General features: G+C 54.1%; 1 protein-coding gene across 2 annotated transcripts in view; it reads right to left on the minus strand.

Moving 5' to 3' along the window:
- Positions 1–9,199: 9,199 nt before the first annotated feature.
- Positions 9,200–24,619, minus strand: part of Kiaa1614 (KIAA1614 ortholog) — a 31,728-nt gene continuing 16,308 nt past the window's right edge. Inside the window, exons 5-10 of one of the 2 annotated variants that reach the window (XM_052200895.1) lie at positions 20,885–22,419; positions 19,380–19,482; positions 17,426–17,678; positions 14,703–14,830; positions 13,863–14,047; positions 9,200–10,408 (exon numbers count right to left, since the gene is read on the minus strand). In XM_052200895.1, the coding sequence (XP_052056855.1) occupies positions 10,215–10,408; positions 13,863–14,047; positions 14,703–14,830; positions 17,426–17,678; positions 19,380–19,482; positions 20,885–22,419 (2,398 nt within the window). In that variant the 3' untranslated portion in view covers positions 9,200–10,214. Of the gene's footprint in view, positions 10,409–13,862; positions 14,048–14,702; positions 14,831–17,425; positions 17,679–19,379; positions 19,537–20,884; positions 22,420–24,619 lie in introns of both variants that reach the window. The other variant, XM_052200894.1, reaches the window with a different exon arrangement.

The following is a 24,619-nucleotide window of genomic DNA, read 5'->3' on the forward strand; positions in this document are numbered from 1 at the left end:
TGTGTGCCGGAACACGCATGTTGTGTTTTCTTCAATTTCAGAATTCATGCTAGAGCCGACACAGGGAAACTTGGCGACTTGCCCATTATCCTCCGCTTTTAGCCAGAGTTAAACAGACTGATGAGTCTGGTAGCCAACAACTTGGCAATTTCCATGCCTTCTCACCTCGTGCGGGTAAGGGCTGCGAAGAGAAATCCAGTCTGATTCCAACAGAAATCTGTCTCTGTTAAGTGCTTTACCTTCTGTAAGTAAAGGAGGTGGCGCCAAGGTTTTTCTTTCGGTAATTTCTCTGCCCATGGAGGGAGACCAGAGGGCATTCGTAGCATCTGAGGCCCAGAGCTCGCAGGAGGGCGCGCTGAGTCACCTCTGTGGACTTGGTGCTTTGGCTTCACCTTGTGCCACAAAGTGAATTTATAACGGAAACAGAAACGGGCTATCTGGAAGCAAGTTATAACCGCGGAGACCAGCAGCTGCCTCCACCTCCGCCTCCCTCCGACTGCATAGCCTCCCTCCCAAATTGGTAGGAGCGATAGGCTTCTGTTTATCTTTTAAAAGTGTACTTTGTCCATCAAGAGTAGAGAGAATGTAAAATTGGAGTTCACAGACGTATCAGCCCCTCACTGTGCACCCCAGTCAATCCCTGAAGAGAAGAATCCCCAACAAGAGGCCTTACTGGGCCACTGGAGACTCAGCCACAGGATCGTCCCCAACCCTCACTGGGAAGGGCCTCGTAAGGAAGGAGGTGGTCTGTCCGAAATGTCCACTTACCCTTACTCAACTCCCAACCTTTAAAACCCACCTTACCCTGAGAATGGCCTTTCTCTTCAGAGTGCAGCAGGGGGTCTGGGGAGATGGGACAGCCTGCTGCCAGGGCCCACTCTGTGGAAAAAGAGAACCAACGCCTACAGGCTGTCCTCTCCTCTCCATCCATGCTGTATTGTGGGTGCATGCACAGGCACACACACAAATAAATAAATATATAAATGTGCATTTTTAAAAGAAAGGATGACATTGGCCCATTGTGTGGGTGCCACTGTCGCCTGTTTCCTACTAATGCTCCCTGGGCAGCTTTCCTGTCTGGTTTGAATCCACAAAAGCATGAGTTTAGAGTGGGACAGCTCCTGTGACCTGAGCAGCAGGGCTGTGACCCAGGGGCCGTCCCTAGCAGAAGATGACTAGCCATTGCAGGCAGGACTTAGCCATCGGGAGCCCATATCCTTTTAGGACAAGTCAAGGCACTTGGAGCTGGCCTTGGTAACAGCACTCAGAGTGATGCTAACTTGCACTCAGCCCCTCGGCGTGGTGTGTTTTGCCTACGGACAAACACTGAGGCAGTTCTGAGTGGTGCCTGTTCAGGTGGCTGCTGACGGGCTGCATTTGGAGATCCTCCATATGTTACAACTTCTGCCAAGTCAGCTGTCAGGGCAGGGTGAGAAAGAAAAGAGCGTGTGTGTGTGTGTGTGTGTGTGTGTGTCCCTGCCATCAGCTAACACGTTGGTGCTATTTTTCTTCTGATAGGACCTTAATCCAGAAATGCTCTTTCCCTAGCCGTGCACACTGCTCAGGCAGTGCCTGCCCCGCTGCTGGGCTTCACATGGGCAGCTCATGGGCCTGCTTGTCAACTGCAACCAGAGCTTTGTGAGGAAGTGCATCTTACAGTTTTTTTTCTTATGGTTATGAATTTTCTTCTGAAAGGCCACTTGGTCCTCAGGGGCTGTTAGGAAGAAGACCACCGGCATTACTGCTTGCTGAGCAGATATCTGGGCCCTGTCCCCTGCTCCATCTGAGCTTTCCTGAGCCCAGGGGTGGGACCAGGATCAGGCGTATTGTTCATCTCAGCGGACTATAGGTTCGGCTGGGATCCATTTGTGGACAGCGAGTGTGACCCCGAAGCTGAGCTCTGTCTCAGGTGAAGCAGGCGTCCTTATTCCTGGGGAGAGCAGCGTGTCTGTGAAGCAGGCGTCCTTGTTCCCGGGGAGAGCAGCGTGTCTGTGCTCTGGTTGTCTGAGGGCGGGGCGGCCATCCACCCACTGCTGAGGCTGGGGAATTGCTTTTTTGTTTCGTTCTGCTTTTGAACCCAGGACCTTGTACATACAGCACGCCGAGTACCACTGAGTCATGCCCCAGCTTTGACAAGTGTTTTCGGCTAGCTCCCTATGACATTTTCCTGACTGGCCCAGGCTGGACCTAACCCTCAGCATGCTAGCAGATATGAGGACCATCTAGGGAACAGCCAAGGATCTGAGCTGCAGACAATGGCAGATTTGATTTTATAAGTAGAAGTAACATCCCTGGCTCATTTTAATCAGAAATTGGTATAATACAGAAATGGAATTTATAAGTGGCAAAATAGTAGGAAAGAAACCCTTATATATTTTTCCAAGGATTAATACTTTTACTTTTAAATAATAGGATGTACACACTGGTATGGGGTCGGAGTCAGAACTTTACCTGGGCTGCTTCCAGGTGGCACGTCCCCGCAGCATGGTAAGAGTGAGCCAGGTCCCTGGGACTAGAGTTCTGTCACCTCTGCCACAGGTAGGTTTATATGGTGGCTCTCCCAGAGTGAAAAGCTTGTTAGAGATGCATTTTCTGCGGAGTCATTAAGAGAGGAGAAGAGAGGAGGCTAGCACCCCTCCTCCCCCCCTCCACCTACAGGGAACCTTCCTCAGAGTCAGCCCTGCTCTGATGGTAATCTAAAATTAGATGACCTCACACACTTGAAAACTTCTAAGACATACTCCATAAAAATACTCCATGTAAAATAAACTCCATAAAGGTGATGTTTTCACACCTTGCAGGTCCACGTCTTACCACTGCCCCTGAAGTGGTGTTGCAGCCGTGTAATGGAATTCTGTTCAGTATTAAAGCGAAATGAAGACCAGAGCACTGTCCTGGGTGTTTTCTTCCTTCCCCTTCCTCCTTTGGCTTCAAAGATGGAAGGCTGAGCTTAAGCTATGCACGTGCTCTACCACTTCCATCCACTCTTGTTCTTGGTTTTAGTCTTCACACTTAAACACAGGCTATTCCTCCTTCCCATCCGCACTAGTCAGTATGGAACCAGGGAGATAGCTCGGTGGACCAGAGCACTCGCCATGCAGGCTTGAGTACCCGAGTTCTGATTCTCTAGTACACACACAGAAAGCTGGGTGTGGTTGCTTGTGTTTGTAGCCTTAGCACTGGGGTTGGGTGGAGACAGGAGGATTACTGGGACTCCATGGCCAACCTGGCTGGAAAAACCCACAGGCTCCAAACTCAGCGAAAGACGCTGGCTATGGGAAGTAAAGACATGTGTGCATTCACACAACACACACACACACTTGAAACTACTGACATCTGAAGGAAACGATTTGCAGTTGATACCTGCTGGGTGTCAGGAAAAGAATCCACGGCGTATCGTTGTGTACGGCATCTGCACTTGGAGGCAGGGGCCATGCCCAGGGTCGTTTTTGTTTTGTGTGTGGGTGTGTGAAAGGGGAGAAAGAACATGAAGTTGGTAAGTAGGTGGGGAAGATCTGGGAGGAATTGGGGGAGAGGAAAGTACGTGGTTAAAGTATCTGAAAAAAATTAAATAAAATCCTTCCTGACATGAACATCTGCTTGGGGCAGAGAAAGCCAGCGGCTGCTAGAAGGTCAGAGTTGGGGATTGTTAGAGCTCACAGGCAGCGCGGCTGGTAGAGCGCTTGCCAGCCAGGCCCAGGGCTCGGTCCCTAGGACCAGATGTGCCTGCTGGAGTCCTAACTAACACATAGGAGAGTGGAGCGGGGGGGGGGGGGGGGGGGGGGCAGATTTTCAATCCCCCTGCCTCAGCTTCCCAAGCAGCTGGGATTACAGGCCTCTGCCTGAAGACTGCAGCATGAAGCCACTAAGAGAAGCACCAGCGTGGGGCTGGAGAAGGCTCGGCACTGAGCACTTGCTCTGCAGACATACATGCTCACATATAAACCTGAAAAAAGAAATTAACCCCCAGTCTAGTGTTGAAGGCCTATAATCCTCAGCTATTCCAAAGGCTGAGGCAGGAGGATTTAAAAGTCAAGGCCAGCCCAATGAACTTTAGTGAGACCTTATCCTTAAAAAAAAAAAAAAAAAAAAAAAAAAAAGAAGTAAGATAGGAAATGGTACAGTAGTTAAAGCACTTGCCATCCAATCCTGGGAGCCCACGTGGTAGGAGATGGGTGCATGGCACCAACATACCCACACACACATGCAGACTAAGTAAATAGGTGTGTGTGTGTGTGTGTGTGTATATATAAAATGTAGGAAAAGGCTAGGACATAATAGTTCAGAAGTAGAGTGCCCACCTAACATGTAAGATCAAGTTCAGTCTCCAGTACTGGAAGAAAATTTCACTCAAAGATACTGCTGGAACCAAGTTTGACTGGACCACAGGTTTTTGCTTCAGGGAAAAGATGCCAGTGTGACATGAGTAATGGCAACCAGGTGGCTCACGAAAGCTGTCTCCAACCTGGCGTGTCCCTCAGGAGCCGTCCTCCTTGGTCTCTAGCTGGGCCTAGCAGACTCCAGGTGCCCTTCCACCTCTGCCTTCCCAGCCCTGGGGTCTCCAGCATCCATCAGCATAGCTGGCGGATGTGGGGGCTGAGAATCAGGTCCTCAGCACTGGGGTCCTCACACTTTAAGAGACAAACACTCCTGATGGAGCCACCTCCCAGCTCCTGAAACATCACACTCTTCAGGGCCTAAGGGACAGAATGGAGGACGGTTGCCTTGGTCTCGACCATGTCTCGGAGCTGTTAATAAAGTCTGCTGTTAGGTCAGGAAACCTGATTTAGGCCTGGGCGTAGTCGCATAGGCCTGTAATCCCAGCCACTCAGAAGGCTGAAGATTGCAGCAAGTTTAAGGCCAGCCTTGGTTAACCCAAGATAATAATTCTGGTCCAGGAGCTCGGGAAGTCGGCCCCAGTGGTGTCTGGATTTTGTTTAAAAGAAAACTAAACAAACTGCTGATCATAGTAACCCAGAAGCCCCAGAGACTCTGCCATGTCCGTGGCGCAGAAAGTGTAGTGCATGAGCTCCCACCATGTCCACGTAGCTTCCTCTCAGTTAGCTCCCGAGCTGGATGGAGGCTGGTGAACTTGGGTCGTCACAGGGCTGAGGCTGGCCCTCCCCTGAAGCTTTTGTGGTCCCCAGGTGGATGGGCCTGCTGCCTCAGGGTCGCTTGTGGCCTATGACCTGCTGAGTCGCCTTATCTCTCAGCTGTAGCTGACTTCATTCAGGAGGTGTGGGCATCCCAAAGCGCAGAGCGGGCCTCCCCTCCATGCCTGGCACCTGGCCAGACCCCAAGGGCAGCCCCACACTGTGATAGAGGCCTGAGCCCAGACTGCAGAAGGACAAGACAAAGACAGGCCTAGCAGGTGTCTGGGCATCCACAGAACAGTCCCGGATGCCCTCCAGGGCTGGCAGGGCAGCTGTTGAGCCCTGGCTCCGTGGGCACGGTATCTGAGCCAGTCCCAGCAGCTCCCTTCCTGGGCCTAGCACAGCGACCTGGCCAAACCCACAGCCTTTGAGAGCTGGGCAGAGTTTGCCAAGGAAGGCTGCCATTTCTGAGCAGGTGTTCTGGCTGCACTGGAAAGAGACTTCACAGTGCAGAGTGGGAAGGGATCCGGGATGGTGGGGGCTTGTGAATAGCTCCAGAATATGCCTGGGGATGGAAGAAATGGCTTGGGCAGGTGCACCAGGGCAGACCAGTTGTTGCCAGGTAAGTCTGAAGGATAATTGCACTGAGGAAAAGTCACAGTCTAAAGTCCCCAACTGTGTAATTGTGTGAGGGTCAAAGAGGGAGCGAACCAGTGCCAGCACTCAGTGTCATGGTTCACTCCCAGGACAGACACTTCTCTAATCCTTGTAAAGGTTGCCAGGCAGTGGGTAGGTGGAAGAGAGGCAGCAAAGGCCACAGATGAACAGGAGACACGAAAGAGCCCAGAGCAAGGGCAGCCAGCAGCCAAGGCTGTCGCTGTCGCTGGGAACGCCACAGTGGTCAGCCCTCTTTCCCGGCCACTGAGAAGGGCCTGAAGTCCAGTTATGTTATTAAATCTGCTTCCAGGCCCGTGGCTTCTTGGGGACTTTGGTCTATAAAGACCGTGCCTGGTAGCCTGGCGGTGGTGGCGCATGCCTGTAATCCCAGCACTGTGGGAGGCAGAGGCAGGCAGATTTCTGAGTTTGAGGCCAGCCTGGTCTACAGAGCGAGTTCCGTGACAGCCAGGGCTACACAGAGAAACCCTGTCTCGAAAAAAAAATCCGCCCCCCCCCCCCCCAAAAAAAAGACCATGCCTGGGTTTCATCAGTTCTGCCAACTCAACCTGAGGTGATACATAGAACTTGTCACTGCCCCGTGGGAGGAACTCTTGGTTTCCCAGCCCTCCCCACAATGCATCCTGCTTGAAATGTCTATTAGAGTCAGAAACACAGCCAGAGAAAACCTCTCCTGCAGGTGGCAAGGTGGAAGGTTGGACCGTAGTTTCACAAAGGACCTCAAAGCTGAGAGTGACGTGTGACCTGTAAAGGTCAGCAGATGGGGTGGCGCCACTGCCTGCCACTGCACCCACGCCTGAGCCATGCCTCTGTGGCTCCTCTGCGCGCACACACACACACACACACACTTGGATCCAGTGTGTGCATTTGCCTAGGGTCAGCTTTAGCCCGCCCGCCCCTCCTCCACCCCAGGCTGCCTGGTCTCTCCTACAGTACCTGTCCTCCAAGTTCTGCTCACTTGCCCCTCCCTCTGCATTGTGCTCCAGAGCAGACTGAACTTCATCCAGGACACTGCATACAAGGCTGTGAGGTCCCCTGCCCGGCAGGAGCAGGCCCTGCCAGGAACATTACTCAATGGCAAGTAGCCTTGAAGGCGCTGCAGCTGACAACTGGTCTGTCACCGCCCAGACCCTCGGGGACACCTGTCTTTGCCAGACTTGTACCCTACTGCACTGTTGGGTCTTAGGATATATCCCAGAGTTGCAGCAAAGCTGCCTCTGACTCGGCAGGGAGGTTACGTACCAGCCACAGGCCCATGGCACACCTGTCTTCTCTCCAAGGTGAACCCAGCACCAGCAGTGCCTGGCGACAGGAATCCTGCTCCCAACTCCTACAGGTCCTGTACAACCGTAGAGGTCACCCAGTGGCCTCTTCCTGGAAGCGGAAGCACAGCTTGACTGGAATAGTGCCTTCTGGGCTCCCCTGCAAGCTCTGCCCACCCCTGCCCTGCAACCCCCAGGAGAGTGGCATGGCCTGTCTGAGGCCAAAGCTGGTCCTTGCTGTTCTGTGGTCCCCAACACCAATTGCTTCTTGTGGATTTAAGGGATGCAGGTTATTCAAGGGGAAATGCATGCCTTTGCACAGGCTGTGTATTTTTGATGCCTGATCATCCTTGCTCTCACTAAAAATCCCTGTTCACTTCACAAAGCCACACTTAGGGGCGCCTTCTCCCTCCTCACCACCAGACCTCCAGCTCTGCACCAGGCTGCACCATGCCAGGACATGGCCACACTGCCCAGGTGGTGTGATAGCCTTCCCCCTCCTTGTTCTGCATGTTGATGGAGTCTTCCTCATTGCCCCAACCCCTCCAGCCTGCATCAGACCTGGCTTGGACAATTAACTAAGTTCTAGAAGGTTCTGGAGAAGGGCTAAACCACGCCAGCAACTCTAGGTAGAGCAAATGACAGAGACCAGACAAGATACTGGAGAGAGAACAAAGCACTCCCCCTGTCCCCCACCACATACACACACACACACACACACACACACACACACACACACCTCAGACCCCAGGTCAGAGGCAGGAGAGCCTGTATTGGCCCCTGTATATTCGTTCTCACATCCAGGTTCTGGCCTTCTCTGGCCTGGGGGAGGAAAGAAAGAAAAAGGCTGGAGAAGGCAGGTGGCCCTCACTCTGGGCAGACAGGGCCTCTGAAAGGACAGGAAGCAGGACACGCCTGGTAAAGACTGGGGTACACCAGGGCCTGGCCAGCAGAAGCTCCTGCCACTCCAGCCTCTTCCTGTCCTCTCCCAGTCCCAGCCCTGTCCCTGCATTTCTCCAGGAGACAAGTGACCCTGCTGTACAGAAAGCAGAGGTGACTTTTGCTATTAACTCTTTTTCCAAGGTGAAATTTCGTCTGCAGCAGCTCCAGGCTAGGGACTAGTCAGCAGGGCAGTGCCTCTCAGCCTTCCTAACGCTGCGACCCTTTAATACAGTTCCTCCTGCTGTGGTGACCCCAATAAAATTATTTTCATTGCTACTTCAACACTGTAATGTTCCTGCTGTTATGAAGTAAATGGAAGCTGGGTGGTGATGACGCACACCTTTAATTAATCCCAGCACTTGGGAGGCAGAGGCAGGCAGATTTCTGAGTTCGAGGCCAGCCTGGTCTACAGAGAGAGTTCCAGGACAGCCAGGGCTACAGAGAAACCGTATCTCGAAAAAAAAAATAATAATAATCTTTGGAGCCAGGTTTGCCAAAAGAGTTGCAAACCACAGGTTGAGAACCACTGCTGTTGCTGGTCGCCAGGGTTTCCGCTTGGCGGTAGCTTCTGCAGGGAAGGGATGGGGGCAGATTCATCTCTGGGGTGTTCCAGTGCCCTCTTTATGCCCTGAGGTTTCATGTACGTGATATGCTGGCTACTCTGCCCACCTGCTAGAACCCCCTCCCCTTTCTGCTTTGCCTCCAGCCTGAGGTAGTCCTAGCCGTCCAGTCCTGCACTCTTGGGGGCTCCGAGACACTCCCCTACTTCCCTTCCCCTCCCAGCCTCTGGGGCAGAAGCAGCAGGGTTTTAGCTGACTTCTGCTGCAAATGGCCCCATCTCCTCCCCAGACAGGCCAGTTTCGGCTGTCACCTCTCCACAGACAATATTCCCTCAGTGTCTTCCTTGTCTGATAAAAACTGCCTGTGACATTCATGTCAGCCCAAGCCAGATGAAGCCATTGCTGGCACCGCAGCCAAGTTCCAAAGCAGCAGCAAAGGTGCACACACCACCGCAACCACGCCCCTACCCAAGGTTCTTAGCTCTGTTCTCTCCTGACTCAGGGTCTGCAGAGCCTTCTGCATCTACCCTGGCCATGACCCTCCTCCTGCAGGCCTCCACATGTCCCCCTCTGAATGCCCCCTGGCTATACCTGTACCTTCTGCCCCTGCCCCACCCCTGAGGACTGGGAGAGACAAGTGAAGACAGAATCCATCGAGTCCGGGGGGTGGGGAGGCAGCTCCGGCATTTTAATAATTTAAGATGAACACCTGTCCAGGTATCTTGCGTCCTGAACCCCCGAGCAGGGGCTAAGCTGAGTGGCCTGTGCTGTGCTTAGGTGGGGTGGCCGCCCCCAGCCCCCAACCTCCCTGCCTGCTGCCCACCCACAGCTGCCACCAGGGAGGTCTGGAGAGGAACCCTGCAGCTGGGGGCCAGCCAGACACCAGCTGCAGCCCTGTCTCCGCGCTGGACAAGAGAACAAAGACAAGGCCCGCCCAGGCCAGGCTGCAACAGCCTCGGTCTAGGCGGGGGCGGAGGCAGAGGGCTGCCTGGGCTGGCCCCCTACGGTGGCCTTAGAACGACGGCCACATTTGCTGTGAATGGCAGTGGTTTCGTTTTTCAACTGTGTTGGCCATAAAAATCTCTAGTAATTCTTAATATTCTGGCTCCCAGAATCTCTCAGAAGTTTGCATACCCAGAAGGGGCACAGAATTTCTGACAGGCCATACTTCACAGAACACACAGTTAGGAATATGTGCTCCTGGCTGTCAGGCTGTGCCAAGACTCTGAGCCCTTTCTGGATCAGAAGCAAAGTGTCACATGGAAACCAGGCAAGCCGCAGCTGAAAGAGATGGGGCACAGAGCCAATGTGGCCACGCTGTCTCTGGTGCGCTGGGGGCTGGGGAGCCTTCTCAGTGAGTGTGGCCAGAAGCTGAAGCCAGCTCTCTGGGACCAATCCGAGGATTAGTCATTGCTGTTCTCTCCCTCCAACAAAGGAACATGACCACTTCTGTGAAGGAGGAAACCAGGATTCTCTGTCTCCAGACCTGTGTAAATGCACACAGGTCCTCGACCTCTTCCTGCAGGTGGCCCATTAGAACAGCTCCTGCCCAGCCCAGACGGATGCCTGATCCGTGACCTGCATTTTCCTTTCTCATGCTGTCTCTGGGTGGCACATTTCTAGCCCCTCCTGCTGGATGTGGGGGCCAGGGGTCCTGAAGGAGTGTCAGCAGTACTTCAGGGTCACTGGGGGACAGGCCTTTGTCTCAAGACACGAATTGACAAGCTCTCCACACGCGCCAGTAGCTCTTCGACGTGAGCCAGGCCAAGCCCAGCGACCTTGGCCCCGTTCACCTCCAGGATCTCGTCCCCGACCCCAAGCAGCCCCGAGTACAGCTTGGCGGTGTCCAGGTCGGCCATGGCCTGCACATAGAGACCTGCAAAGGAAAGGAGGAGAGGGAGGTGGGAAATCATGCCGGACACAGGGACGCACCCCCACAACTGATGCCATGAGTCCCTCCCCGCCCCCTGCCCCATGCTTAACCTCATTCCTCTGTGGCCTCTTTCAAAACAGCAAAACCCATGCAAATGATGCTTGAAGACATTACACTATTTGTCTTCAGTTCAGTACAAATGAACCAGTCTTACCCTTTTCTGATATCAGCATTTAAGTTCGCTGTGCTGCTTAGGATTCATAAATAGACGGAGTCCATAGCTCAAGTGACTCAGGCTCAGCCCAAAGGCCAAGGCAGGGGACTCATCACTAGAGTAACAGAGGTGGCTGAGACCACATCTCCTTCAGAGTACTATCCAGGATTCTCCCTGGCCTCAGGGTCACTTACACTGTTCCTCACCTGGGAATGGGTGGCATGTGGCCCAAGTCAGGGAAAGCAGATGTCTGCATCTGCAGCTCACTTGCCTGTTTAGTGCACCCTTCCCTCAGCCTGGCCAGTGGGATCGTTCATGGATTGTAAATTGATCAAGCCCATCAGGGACTTGTGGCTGGCTCCCAGGACAGCCATGTTGTAGGAGAGGCTACAGGGGCCTGGTCTGACAAGGCAGGTCTCCAGCCACTGCTGTCACAGCACGGTGTCCACCTGAGAGCCAGGCATCTTCCGGGTTCTCTGTCAACTGCCCTGACTGACAGCATGCGTGGGTAGGTTCCTCTGGGGAAAGCTGGAGCCCACTGCCATCCTCTGCTGTGTGAGCATTGCCAGCCTGCTGGGGGACAGAGGGGGACAACCTTGTGGGTGACTTTCCTGCAGGAGCACACAGTGGGATCTGGGGACAGGAGAGCAGTCCTGCCGCCTTCACCAGTGGCTGAGAAGAAACACGTGCTAACTGCCCACATGATGCCTTCTCCCGGCCTTTGTCTAGTCAGGTGCTTAGCATAGGCAGGGTGTCTGTTCTGGGGCCTCCATCTGTGGCTTGAAGCATCATGGACTGTGGGAGGTGGTACCTCTTGGCCTGTGGACCCAGAAGTTTCCCCTCCATTGTAGCCCCTGGGACCCAGAGAAGCCAGCTCTGAATGCCGAGTCTAAAAGTCCTTTACTAAAGGACTGTGGCCATTTGGCCGCTCTGAGCTCCGTGCATGCTTCCTCTCCTGTCTGAGGTGTGGTTGTCCCTCTCAGTGCTTCTTGGCTAAGATGAGTCTTCCCAGTGAGATAGCCAAGTGCTCACAGTTTTTGGCAGAAGACCTTCCCAGCAGATCCTGCCCAGTGCTTGATCTCCTTTCTCGATGCTTGAACAGCTTACCTGCTGCATCTCTGGGACGGCGGCCTGGAGAGTGGGAGCCACCCTTACCTCCCCACCTGAACCCACAGGAGTGTTTGGTATGCAGCAGGAGAGGCAGGTGGGAAGGAATGACAAAACCCAGGAGAACATAGCCAAGCCAGACCAGACACTGACGTCACTCCAGTCATTTTGGGGAGACTTGGGTAGGCTTCCCAGCTGAAATCGTGACTCTGAGGCAACTCTGGCATCTGTGGTCTGCCGGAGGCAGCCTTTGTTAAGGGTGCTAGGTGCCTATGTGGTAGTAGTTAGAAGCAGAAGGCAGGGCCTGCTGTTTTCGTGGGTGTAGTGTCAGATGAGACACATGCTGGCATCCTGACTGACACTTAGCAAGGAGCCAGAGCGGCCCCAGACCATGGCTCCTCTGAGGCTCAGGGGAACCGGCCCTAAGCAGCTGTCTAGAGGAAGGCCTTTGGTGGAGTACCAGCAGCCACTACACTGCCCAGTGTGAGACCCCTGTGACACCTGGTGGCCAAACACAGCAGCAAGAGTGGGGCTCCACCTAGACAGCCTGGATGGCACTCAGTCTTGCTCCCCAAATGTCAGCTCCCTGTGTGCACTGACATCTGACTCACCCTAGGTCCAGACTGGGGGAGGCCCACGCTGTTCCCAGTCACACACGTCTCCTCCTCCCCTTGTCCTCTCTCTGCCTCCTTCTCTCCCTCGCCCCTAACTGTCAGGAAGTTCAGGTCACACTAACTGCAGTTGAGTAGATTATAGCCTCTGCTCTCCACCTCCAGGGGCACCCTCCCGCCCCCTGTTATTTGATCAGTTTAGTGCCCTTCCCTGTCCCACTGTGTACTCTCAGCACAGCTAGGGAGCACCCCTCGTGTTAAGACCTCTTCAGTAGATGGTCCCTATGATACTCAGTGAGAAAACCCAGGCCCCCTAGGACAGGACAGCCTGCAGCCTCTCTGAGCTTAGCTCTCAGCCTGACCCTGTTTCCCTAGCAGCAAGGACCATGGCCCTTTAGGACCTTCTCACTTGACAGCCCCTCTACCTGACTCATCTCTTGACCCCACACGGCTCCTCCCTTCTGTCCTGTCTCCACTGGAGTGTCACCTCAAGCCTGTCTACCCAGTACTGGCCATGCCTGTTTTATTTATATTTGCTTCTTGGTCCATTTCACTATGCCATGTTTATAGTACAAAATATATGAAGTAAACGTTAGACCTGACCTAGCACCCTTGCTGGAGTGCACGCTCGTGAGGCCTGAGGTCTGTGTGCTCCATGCTGCGCTGTAACCCTGTGTCCATGATACTTGTTGGCAGGCATCTGATGTACTCATTAACTGACAGCTGTGGGTGACGAACAGGACAGGAGCTAGCACACACACACACTGTGCTGCAGACACGGGACAGGAGGGCTTTCACAGTTAACAGCCTTGGCCTAGGAGGCAGGAGGGCAGGCTACCTCCCCCCCACCCCCCACCCCCACACGGGTTCCTGGGCTTGCCTTTCTGAGTCATCCCTCGCTCCACTGGCCACTCTGCCCCAGCTAAGCATAGCCTGAGGGTAGCTTTCAAGGGTTCTAGTTCTCAAACGCATTCTGAACCATGGGCTGTGGCCTGGGTGAGTCAGGTTGCAGTGAAGGACTCCTGGATATACAGGGCCCAAGAACTAACTAGTCAGAATTCAGCGATGGTGGCATTGAATGAGGATACAGTAGGCAACCCAGTCAGGCACCCGGAGCCGACATCCATGTGAACAAGGCCTCCAGGAGCTGGTGAGGGAGGGCTGTGGACAGGACTGCAGACAGGCAGGCCCACTCCACAGGACCAGACACACAAGCAGCTGGGGAACAGGACACTTGAAATACATCAGCCACATCAAAGGAAGAGCTGAGAACTGGCCAGCTCGGGCAGTTTTCCTCGACCCCTCTGCAAGAGCCTGAAGGCTCTGATTTCAAGATGTCACAGAACGGCAGGGGGACAGTGGAGTCAAATCTGCCAGCTCCACCCACTCAGCAGTGGGGGCTCCTGGGACCTGGCACCCAGGAAGAGCTTCTGAGGGATGAGGGAGGGGAACCCGTTGCTCAACCAAGGCCTAGAAGGAGCTTGACCACACCCCCGGCTCTTTGCTGATGATCCCAACGGCATACCTGAGTCTCGACGGCCACTGCCATAGGCCACACAGAAACCAAAGCTGCCCTTTGGGGGTCGTTGCAGCTGCAGCTGGCTCGTGCCATCTGGGAACACCTCCACCACATGGCCCACAGTCCGAGCCAGGCTAGGGGCACCCACATCTTCCACACTGAGGGCACGACGAGGAAAGGCTTTGGCTGGCCTACAAGGAGACCAGAGACAGAACCAGTAGGGATAGGTAACACGGCCAGGTTTTTTTGACCCTAAGGTGACCCGCATCACTGATGTTGGAACCCGACACAAGGGCCTGGTTTCTCTGACCTTGGCCAGCAAAATGAGCTCCCTAGGGTAGAGACAGACAGGTTTCACATCCACTGGCCGCTCCTCAGGCCAAAGAGCCTTGAAGCAAGGACAGTGGTCTCTAACATGTTTAGAAAGAGATCTCTGAGAACCTGAGGAATTTATAATTTTATATAATGTTTTCAGGAGCCCTTCCCCCACAAAGTCCTTCCATGAAGCCCTGAGTAAAAGCAGATTGTCCAGGGTCTCTTTGGGGGTTCTTGTCAAGGTGTTTAGTAAGATCTAAAAAAAACTCTGAACACTGATTTCAGGATGTCATCAGACAGCCAAGAGAGAGAGGCTTCAAGCCTGCCAGAGCCACCTCCCAGCCAACCTGTGCCTCTCGGTGCTCATGGCGCATGGCAAGGGCACAGAGGTGTCCTTCTGAGATGTCTGTGTCACTTTGTCTCTCCACATTGGAGACTAGTGGAGGCAAGACTGCCCCACTTCCTCTTAAAGAGACAAACGGGCTCAGGGCTGTGGCACCACTCTGAGTTTATTCTTTGGGTCACACTTACCTGCTGGGTGCACTGCTGTTCCCTGACCCCTCTACCAGGTAGAGGCTGGACCGGTCTCCCTTGCCACCTAGCAGAGAATGGAGGTTCTGGAAGGAAGTTGCTCTCCGATGCTGATGGGAGGGTGACACCTAGTGGAGAAAGCCCAATATTACAGGTGAGAAAAAACAGCCTGGGAAGGGGTCCCCACAGAGGATTTACTGGGAACCATAAACCTGAGGTCACTCTAAGAAAACAATGGTGGGGTGCAAGCGTTGGTCGGACACCCGGGTGCCTAGCAAGGCTCAGCAGCGCCTGCTCCAAGAGACAGGACAGCACAGGCGTCCAAAGCATTTAGCTTTATGCTCGTGCCTATGAAAATCTCCCCAGCACTCAGAAGCAGTGGCAGGAGGATTAGGAGGACCAGCCTGAGTCACATGGGAGATCCTGTTCAGAGGGGAGGTGCTGGGGTGTGGCTCTCTGGTAGCACATTTAAGACACACCTTAGAGCAGAATGCTTCCAGCTGGGAATAGGAGTAAGACAGGTAACATGATAGCTCCAGGAGCTCATAACTGGGAGCAGAGAGGCTTTGACCCAGAAGGGGAGGCGGGAGGAGCTGGTCCTGGAGTGAGGCTGGAAGTAAGAGCTCAGCGGCTGAAAACAAAGGAAAGACAGCACGGGAGAAGGGGTGGGGACAAGAGTGGGGGCAGGGAGAAGGAGTGGGGGCAGGGAGAAGGAGTTGGGGCACGGCAGAAGGAGTGGGGACTGGGGAGAAGGAGTGGGGACTGGGGAGAAGGGGTGGGGGCAGGGAGAAGGGGTGGGGGCAGGGGAGAAGGGGTGGGTCATGGGAGGTGTGGCATGTGCTGGTTAGCAGTGAAGGCTCAGACATTTGTGCTCCTGGGAGAGACTGGGTTTTCTTTTCTTTTCTTTTCTTTTCTTTTCTTTTCTTTTCTTTTCTTTTCTTTTCTTTTCTTTTCTTTTCTTCTCTTTCTTTCTTTTTTCCAGTTTTTGCAAGTTTCTGCACCATCCTTCCTGCATGGCTTAGCCTTTAACCAGGCTGCTCTCTGCCTTTGGCCACTCAGATTAAACGACAGCAAGTCCTCTGAGACACAAGAGACATCGTCATTTCCCTTGAGGGACTTATGGAGAAACTCCAGTGGTAAGGAATGTGAAGGCCAGAGCTCCCAGCTCCACACCTGAGAAGTCTAACTTGGGAGTTTCCAGAGACACGAGGTCATGCAGGGCTGTCTTCGTTCCTAGCTCACCCTCTGCCTCTCCTCCAGCCAGCAGATACTTACTGCACAGGGACCTCCACTCCTAGACACTGTCCTGAGGGAAATCAGTCCGTGGCCTGCCATTCACCCAGCGTTCTCTCCCCGCCTCGGCCTTGGAAATGAAAGGCTCCAAGGCCTTAGACCACAGTTCTCACCCTGAGGGTCGAGACCCCTTGGGGTTGAACGGCCTTTTCACAGGGGTCACGTATCAGATACACTGCATATTTTTACATTGGTATTTACATTATGATTCATAACAGTAGCAGAAATTAATTATAAAGTATCAACAAAAATAATGTTGTGGTCGGGAGTTTCCAGAACATGAGGAGCAGGAGGGGTAGAGAACAGGATGGCTCCATACCACGGAGCAGGACTTCCGGAGGCCTGGCAGAGGTGAGTGCACTGAGGTGATTCGCTAAGCCTGGCACGCAGAGAGGGAGATGTTTAGCTGGGGCCTGTAGTCACGGGATGTGAACTGGGTACACTAGCTACTGAGACAGTATTGGGGGCACAGACATCATATTCCAGTGAGGGGAGAGAGACACGGAGGAGAGAAAGGCTGTGTGAGAAGACAAATGGCAGAATGTCCTCGGCCTGAGGACAGTGATGGCTTCTTAAGGAGGAGAGGACAGACAGGCGTCAGCAGGGAGAGACAGTAGAGGCAGTCGGGTACAGATTCAGTCGCACTGTGTGAGTGAGGAGATGTGAAAGCAGCAGACCGCGGATCCCCTCACAACACTGGTGGCCTCCACTCTATCCCGACCGTGATAAATGGCCAAAGATGGAAGCACTCCCGGCAGAGCGCAGTCGGATGGCCAGGCGTGTGTGTGTGTCCTCAGGAAAACCACTGTGGAGGCCGCACGGAGAAAGCAGAACAAAGCGGCTAGGCGAGGCTTGCTGTGGCATTACAGATCAGAAGTGTCTGGAGGTCGGAGAGATCGGCTAGGAGGTTAAGAGCACTGGCTGCTCTTCCAGAGAACCCAGGTTCAATATCCGGTCCTCACATAATAGCTCCTAACAGCTTATAAACCAGGCCCAGGGGATCCGATGCCCTCTTCTGACTTCTGTGGGTTCCAAGCATGCACACGATGCACAGACATATATGAAGGCAAAGCACACAGATAATAAAATAATGTTTAGAAAGAAAGGGAGGGAGGAAAGAAGGAAGGAAAGAAAGAAACAGGGAGAAAAGAAGGTGCATTTGGACTAAAGAATCGCTGTGGCCAAGGAGTGGGTTAAAGGATGATCAGGGTATGAACTCTCCAGGAAGCAGGCAACTAGGGAGAGAGAAAGGACAGTAGGTGGCGGGTGGAAAAACGGAGTTAAGGGTTACCCTCACACAGGAGCTCAGCCCCTGAGCCGGTTGGAGGAGCTCCTCACTGCTGTGACTTGGACTGGCCTCCCGGTCCACTCTCCATCCCGTTACGGCACCACTGGGACCACGCCCTATGGTCCAGGGCCTCGGGACTCACCAGATGCAGGATCTGTAGCGACGGGGCTCTTTTCACTTTGGAGGTGCTGGTATGTGGAGCCTGCGCTGAGGGCTGCAACTGTTCCACACTGTAGCTCCGGGATGGGCCAAGTCTGGGCCGGGGTGTGTGGCCCAGGGCTGAGAATAGCTTTTTGAGCCCCAGGGTGGAGGTAATACTACTCCTCCTTTTCTTGTTCCCATCAGAATGGGCGGGTGAGGGCGGCTTGTGCCCTGCGCTGGCCTCCAGTGATGCTCTGAAACACAAGGGAAGGGGGAGGGCATGAGCTGGCTGCACCTGCATCCTAGGGCTCCACGAACCCCAAATGGACCACTTCTCAGGGAGGATCAAAGAGGGCCACGCAGACTCTGTCAGGTGCCCGTGAAATTAGCTTCCGGAAGAACAGTCCAGGATAGCCCCTGCCGCAGCGCCGCACAGCCGTACAGCTGCACAGCCGTGGGTCGTAGCTCTTCCGGGGTCTTTCCCAGGCCTCCCCTCCCATCATCTGCCCTCAGCTAAGGGAGCAGAGAAGCTTCTCAACAACGGGGCACATGAGGAAGAGAGGCCTTCAGCAGCGGTGCGCGGGGTGGAGCAGGGTGTGACTGGGTGCTTATTTTATATAGTTCCCAGGGAAGATCTCTTCAGCAGAAAACAATCTTTCTTCCAAGGGCCAGTGACAGGAAGGAATCAGGCCATTAAGTCTGAGGTGAGACCTGCAGGTGCAGGGAACAGCTGGGGACCTCTGTCTGAGCAGAAACAAGTTGGCTGTGCTCAGCGACAGCAGCCAGGTAGGGAGAGAAGCAGGAAGAGGTGTGCTGTGCAGCCAGGCGGGCGGGCAAGTCCCACCACGCCGCCGAGCCTTGCCAGCCTCGGGAAGAGAAGGTGAGGAGAAACTGCTGAGGGGCCTTAAGTAGGACAATGATACCATTTAATTGGGTTTTTAAAAAATATTCCCTCGCGCAGCTAAGAAGCGAGGCAGCTTAGACCAGATGGTAAGGAGAGGGGCTGGGGGCTGAGGGCTGGGGAGGGCTGACGGTGGGGGAAGGAGGGAAAGCAGGAGGAGGTAGATGCAGGGTCTAAGCTGTGGGGATGGCACCACAGCTGCTGGGGAGGGAGTGTGGGGAGAGCACCCGAGGAGTTTTTATTGAGGAGACAGCTACATACTTGGGAGAGATGTCCGGGAGAAACTGGCCAGACAGACCTAGAATTCTGGCAACCATCCAGCCCTGTCTGGGCCCTAGGGAGGCTGTGTGCTGCCATGCGGTCACAGGGTACAGTCTGGAGCTGGGAAAGTCCTTACTAGTACCAGGTTTGCCGAGGCTTTGAACTTGGTCCAGGGAGGTCCCTAGGCAAGGCCTCAGATGGTTAGGCCCCAGCTGATGCCAAGAAGGGAGTCAGTTTGCGTCCGGGAGCACCTGAGCTGTGGCCCTCAGCTGGATCATTAGTAGCCGGGGCTCAAGGGTGGGCAGATTCCTCAGTGTCTCGATGATGTATGTCAGACAACGAGAACTAGAAAAGGTGGGGTTGGGAGTAGGTAAAGCGCATGGCATATAAGCCCGAGGATCTGAGTTCAGATCCTCAGTACCCATTTAAAAGCCAGGCCATGGCAGAGCAAGTCTATAACCCCAGTTGGGGGGGGGGGGAGGGGGGAGAGACAACTGGGTTTGGGGTTCAAACACAAGGTGTGGGGTAACTAAGTAAGATCCCCCAATGTTAACATCTGGCCTGTATACATACTTATATACTTACACCCACGTGTCCCCAGACACACATGTACCCCTCCCCCATGAATACATATGTACAACACACACATAACACACCCAGGATTAGGAAGGTGGTTTAGGGCGCCAGGATGTGGTCTCAGAACCCTTCTGGGGTGGCTAGAGATGCTGCTGCTCCAGGTGGTGTGTCCCCACCCAGCACACCTGTGTAGTCAGGCCTTGCTCCGGCCACTCACCCAGTGGGCACATGGCCTCCGGAGCTGGACTGCGTCCTCTGTGTTCCTCCTCCCAGCTCCTGGCTGTGCTCAGGCTCCTCTGAGGTGAGGGAGAGGGTGATGGCTGTAGAATTGACAGAGGTGACATCCGCTGACTGGAGAGAGTCCTGGAGTGTTCCTGCAACAGCCACAGCACCGCCCCTGCTATGTGACTGTCCCCACAGGTCACAGTGGGGAAAGGCCCAGTTCCCAGCCTGAGGGGAGGAAGACGCCAGGGAGAGGTGGAAGCCATAGGAGCAGAAACAGTAGACGCTCCAGGAAGCAGTCAGCGAAATGGCCAGGGATCGTCCTTGAGCACCTTCTAGACTGGAAACGGTGAGGACGAGGGTGGGGTCCCATGGACTACTGTCACCCCACCACCCCGCAGAGCACCTACTAAGGAAGGGTCTGTTAAGTGGCAGGTTGCTTGGGATATGTCATGCCCATTCGGTGTCAAGGGATGCAGTCAAGAACCAGGGAAACAATCTAGAATTCTCTCAGCTTCTACCATAGCTTCCACCCTGGGACCACTGTCTGAGCGAACCCTTCACAGCCTTGCCCTGCGGCTCCCACAAGACAGGGTGTATCTTAACCCTCCCCATGTAGGTAAGAAAACAAGAGTGTGGAGGAGGGGACCACCAGGGACCCTGTCACTGAGCTCTCAAGGATGCGCAGGGCCAGGATTCCCAGAAAGGTCCCCGGGTCTCAGAAGGTCTGCGGGAAGTGGCTAGGTTCACACCAGCCACCAGGTTGGAGCAACAGCTGCAAGGGCTGGGGAGGGCTGTGGAGGGAGAGAGGCTTTGCCTCAGCAACGTCACTGCTGTCCGCTGGGATCTGGGGTCGCAGCCTGGGTCTGCACACACTGAGTCTGCCCATGGCATGACTCCTCCTCCCTGCCGTGCCCATCAGAATCTACCAGCAGGGGCAGCCAGGGCCACGGAGGGCAGCGGCGGCGGCGGCTTGCTGTAGCACTCCCCCTGCTGGTCACAGCAGCCCACAGAAAGCCTCAAGGGCAGCTTGAGTCATAGTATGCATTCCCCACAGAGCCCTGGACAGGTCCAAGCTTGTACCAGGTGCCTGATCAACAGTGAACAGACAGTGCAAGGCATAGAAGAAAGATGGCGGAAGAGGCGGGTGATTGTCGGGTAGTTACTCTGCTAAACAACAGTAGATTTCTCAGGATGCCTGGCCCCCAGCAGCTCTGGACTGGAGCTTCCCTGCACACTTCAGAGTTCCCGACAGAAAGAGGGCTCCATCCCCACCTAGGTCCAAGGCACTGCTCTCCATCCCCCAAGCACAGAAAACTGGCTGACTCGCTCCATGCTCTTGCTAAATCCTGCACTTGGCCGTGCTCCCTTACCTCCTGCTCACCTGCTGTGCTCTGAGAGATCCATAAGGTGCTGGGGGTGGAGTGGGGTGGGGTGGGGTGGGGTATGGGCCTTATCCTAAGGTGATTAGGATGGAGAGTGAATGGCAGAGGTCCTTACCCTCCAGAGGTGGCCCAGGCTCCTGACAACACTGGTCCTTCTCAGATCTGCCCCTGTGGACAGTCGCTCCCGAGGGCTTCTGTAGCCCTCGATGGGCACAGCTGTTGCAGTCGCTGTTGATGTTGACTCGGGGGCTACAGGGTTGGGACTGGGGTCGTGTGAGAACCACAGTCCTTGGCGGGGACAGAGGCAGGGGGTTATCCATATGCTCCACCTGGTGTTCCTGCCTGTGAGGCCCCATCTGGACTGACTTCGTCGGAGGCATAGGGCAGGGGGATTTCCTTGAAGAAGGAGGGGTTGGCACTTCAGGGCTGAGGGGCAGAGCTGGCGGCAAGGCTGGGAGGGGTGCAGAGGGCTCTTCACGGTTCCACTGGAGGGGAGAAGTGTGGATTGTTCCCAGAGACTCGTGGCTTTCAGGACCTTGGTCTGGCTGGCCTGATCCTGACGACCCACGCTTCTTGGAAAACGTCACAGCATAAGCTGTCCCGCATGAAGATCGGCAGTCCTTGTGGTGGGCCCAGTGACTTTGTAACTCTGGTTCAAGCTGCCCCTGGGACCAAGGCCTCTTAGGCTCCAAGGCAGGTTTAGGCACAGCATCTTCCTTTAGAGACCGAGTCCCCTGAGGTACGTGCCCACTGGCTCCTCTCACCTCCCGTCCTACAACCACATCATCACCAAGCTCGTGCAGGTGAGACCAAGCCTGGGAGCCGCAGGGCAGCTCCGTCTCAGGCTTTCGGGACCACCTGGGGCCTCCCTGGGGCCTAGGCCCATGCTGCCACTGCTGGGGACTGCTGACTTGAATCTGCCCACTCGCCCTGTTGGGCTGAGAGGTCCTGGCACCCTTACTGTCTGTCCAGCTCTCTGAACTGTGGGTGCTGTCCAGGGCAGAGTCCTCCTCCTCCTCCTCCTCCTCCTCCTCCTCCTCCTCCTCAGGGTGTGTGGCTACAGTGTCTGTGATGTGTGTTTCCCGGATCAATTCTGTGTGTAGCCCTAGGAATGGGGAGCTCAGGCCATGGGAATTGCAGGGCCCCAGCAGTACCGCCTCTGCCTCACAGGCAGCCTGGAGACTCCGGAGGACCCTCAGGTCAGAGGCTGCCCTCCCCTCAGCAAGGCAATGCTCCTCGAGACAGCTGCCACAGGCTGGACACTTCCTCTCACTGTCCCATGGAGGTGGTGGTGCAGGGAAGTTCCTCTGGTCCAGGCAGCCCACGGCCCTACAAACTGAGCTGCTCCCCACGTTGCGGTTAACATAGATGGTTAGGTCCGGTTTGGAGCGCAGAGGTCCTTGGTCCACAGCATGTAGCACTGTGCTTAACACCTGACGCTGGCGCTGCTGAAGCCGGTCCAGGTACCGGAACTCAGCATCGTGGGCAGACTCATCTTCAAAACGGACATGAGACAGGGGCATTCCTTGCTTGGTCCACTGCTCATTGCTGGACTCTACGCTGGAGGGGTCATTCGAGTTCCCATTCTGGAAGTTCTCTCTGTAGGCAGAGGAGGTCCTCACATCCGGGGCGGGGCTTCTCTGGCCATTTCTAGAGAAGAGACAGGGGAGAAATCACATGCAGCAAGGTGGAGAGGATGTGCTCTGGCCTGGATGTGCTCTGGCCCAGGCTGCACCACTCCGGGGCACATTCTCCCATAGTGCTTGGCAGTACAGACAATCCACAAGGTTACCCCCAGTCAGGCTCCTGGGAAGACATGTGGCAAGCCCCAAGCCCTGCAGGATGAGCACATCTCAAAACATCCTAGTACACACTGTTCAACAAAACTGATACAGCTTTCCTTATTTTTAACTTGCTCTCTGCTGCTGGGCTTAGCATGAGCTGACAAGAAAAGCTACTGAGTTAGAGACTGTGCAGAAGAAAGACGGCAGACCTTATGTGTACTCTGTGTGTGCATGTGTGTATGTGCATGTGTATGTATGTGTGTGTATGTGTAGCATGTGTGTATATGTGTGTGCATATGTATGTGTGCATGCGTATGTATGTGTGCATTGTATGCATGTGTGTGTATGCATGTGTGTATGTGTGTGTATGTGTGAATTGTGTGTCTGTGCATGTGTGTGTACGTGTGTGTACATATGTGTGTATGTGTGTGTCTGTGTGAATGCGTGTCTGTGCATGTGTGTATGCATGTGTGTGTGCATGTGTGTGTGTGTCTGTGTGAATTGTGTGTCTGTGTGAATTGTGTGTCTGTGCATGTGTGTGTCTGTGCATGTGTGTGTACATGTGTGTGCCTGTGTGTGTCTGTGTGAATTGTGTGTCTGTGTGAATTGTGTATCTGTGCATGTGTGTGTACATGTGTGTGTATGTGTGTGTCTGTGTGAATGTGTATCTGTGCATGTGTATGTCTGTGTGTGCATGTGTGTGTCTGTGTGTGCATGTGTGTGTCTGTGTGTGCATGTTTGTGTCTGTGTGTGCATGTGTGTGCTCGTGTGTGTGCATATGCATGTGTGCATGTGTGTCTATGCATGTGTGTGTACATGTGTGTGTGCAGGGTGAAGAAGTGGTTTGACTTGGCAGAGATGGATTGCAGAAACATGTACAGTCAGTCCTGTGTGAGGAGCTCTACATCTGGGGATTCGGCCAACCACATAATGAAAATATCTGAAAATAAAACCCCGTGTCTGTGTATCTGTATAGAACATGTAGGGACCTTATTCTCTTCGTCATCCCTTAAAAAGCAGTGGTTTTCAACCTTCCTAATGCTGGGATCCTTTAGTACAGTTCCTCATGGTGTGGTAACCACCAACCACAAAATTGTCTTATTGCTACTTTATAACTGTAATTTTGCTACTGTTATGAATAGTAATGTAAATATCTGATATGAAGAATATTTGATATGTGACCCCTGTGGAAAGGTCATTCAATCCCCAAAGGGTTGTGGCCCACAGCTTGAGAATCACTGATCAGTACAAACTAGAAGAGTGCTCCTAATACTATGAAGCCACTACCGCTGCCAAGCACTTGTGCCACATAAGGAAACAGTGTGGGTGATCTAGGGGTGTTTAAAGTGCACAGGAGGATGTGGCTAATTAAGGTGCCAAAGCTACACTCTTTTATGTCAACGGCTTGACCATTCGTGGGCCCTGGATCCAAGGGGGCTCCTAGAACCAGGTCCCACCTCCACCCCTGTGAATACTGAGGAGCAGTTTTAAGTGCTGCAAAGCCTTTGTGGGAAGAAATCTCCATGGGAAATCTCCGTGGGCCTGGAACTCTGGGATTTGAGACATCCCTGACCTGAGGTTCCCACTCGAGATCCCTCAGGCCTTGCTGGGATGGACTGCACATCAGCAGATGCTGGCACCTCTCCTAAGACAACTGCAGAGCTCACACACTCACGTCTGCCTTCGGATGTACACTGCTGTGCTGGGGAAATCTTCATATCTTTTTTAGCTTTTGCTCTGGAAAATGCTAGCTGGTGACCACATCCTGCTCAGCTGCACACAAATCCTATCTCAGGACCCCAACATCCAGGTTAACAGAGTTATGCAAATGGGCCCAGACCCAAGGCCCACACAGCTGCCTTTTCCCTCTGGTGCTTTCCCCACTGACCACAGACTGAGTCTTTGGGACTGACTTATATCACTCTATCCCAGTGCAGTGGTCCTTTATCATGTTTCCCTCCTGACTTGGTCCCTCATGGAGTACAGCTGGAATCACAACACCTCCAGGGCATGGAGACAGCCTCTGGGGTAAACATTCAAGGGCTCACTGCTTCCCTATCCCCTCT

The sequence above is a fragment of the Apodemus sylvaticus genome, chromosome 12 (genome assembly GCF_947179515.1).
Source record: "Apodemus sylvaticus chromosome 12, mApoSyl1.1, whole genome shotgun sequence".
Taxonomy (NCBI): domain Eukaryota; kingdom Metazoa; phylum Chordata; class Mammalia; order Rodentia; family Muridae; genus Apodemus; species Apodemus sylvaticus.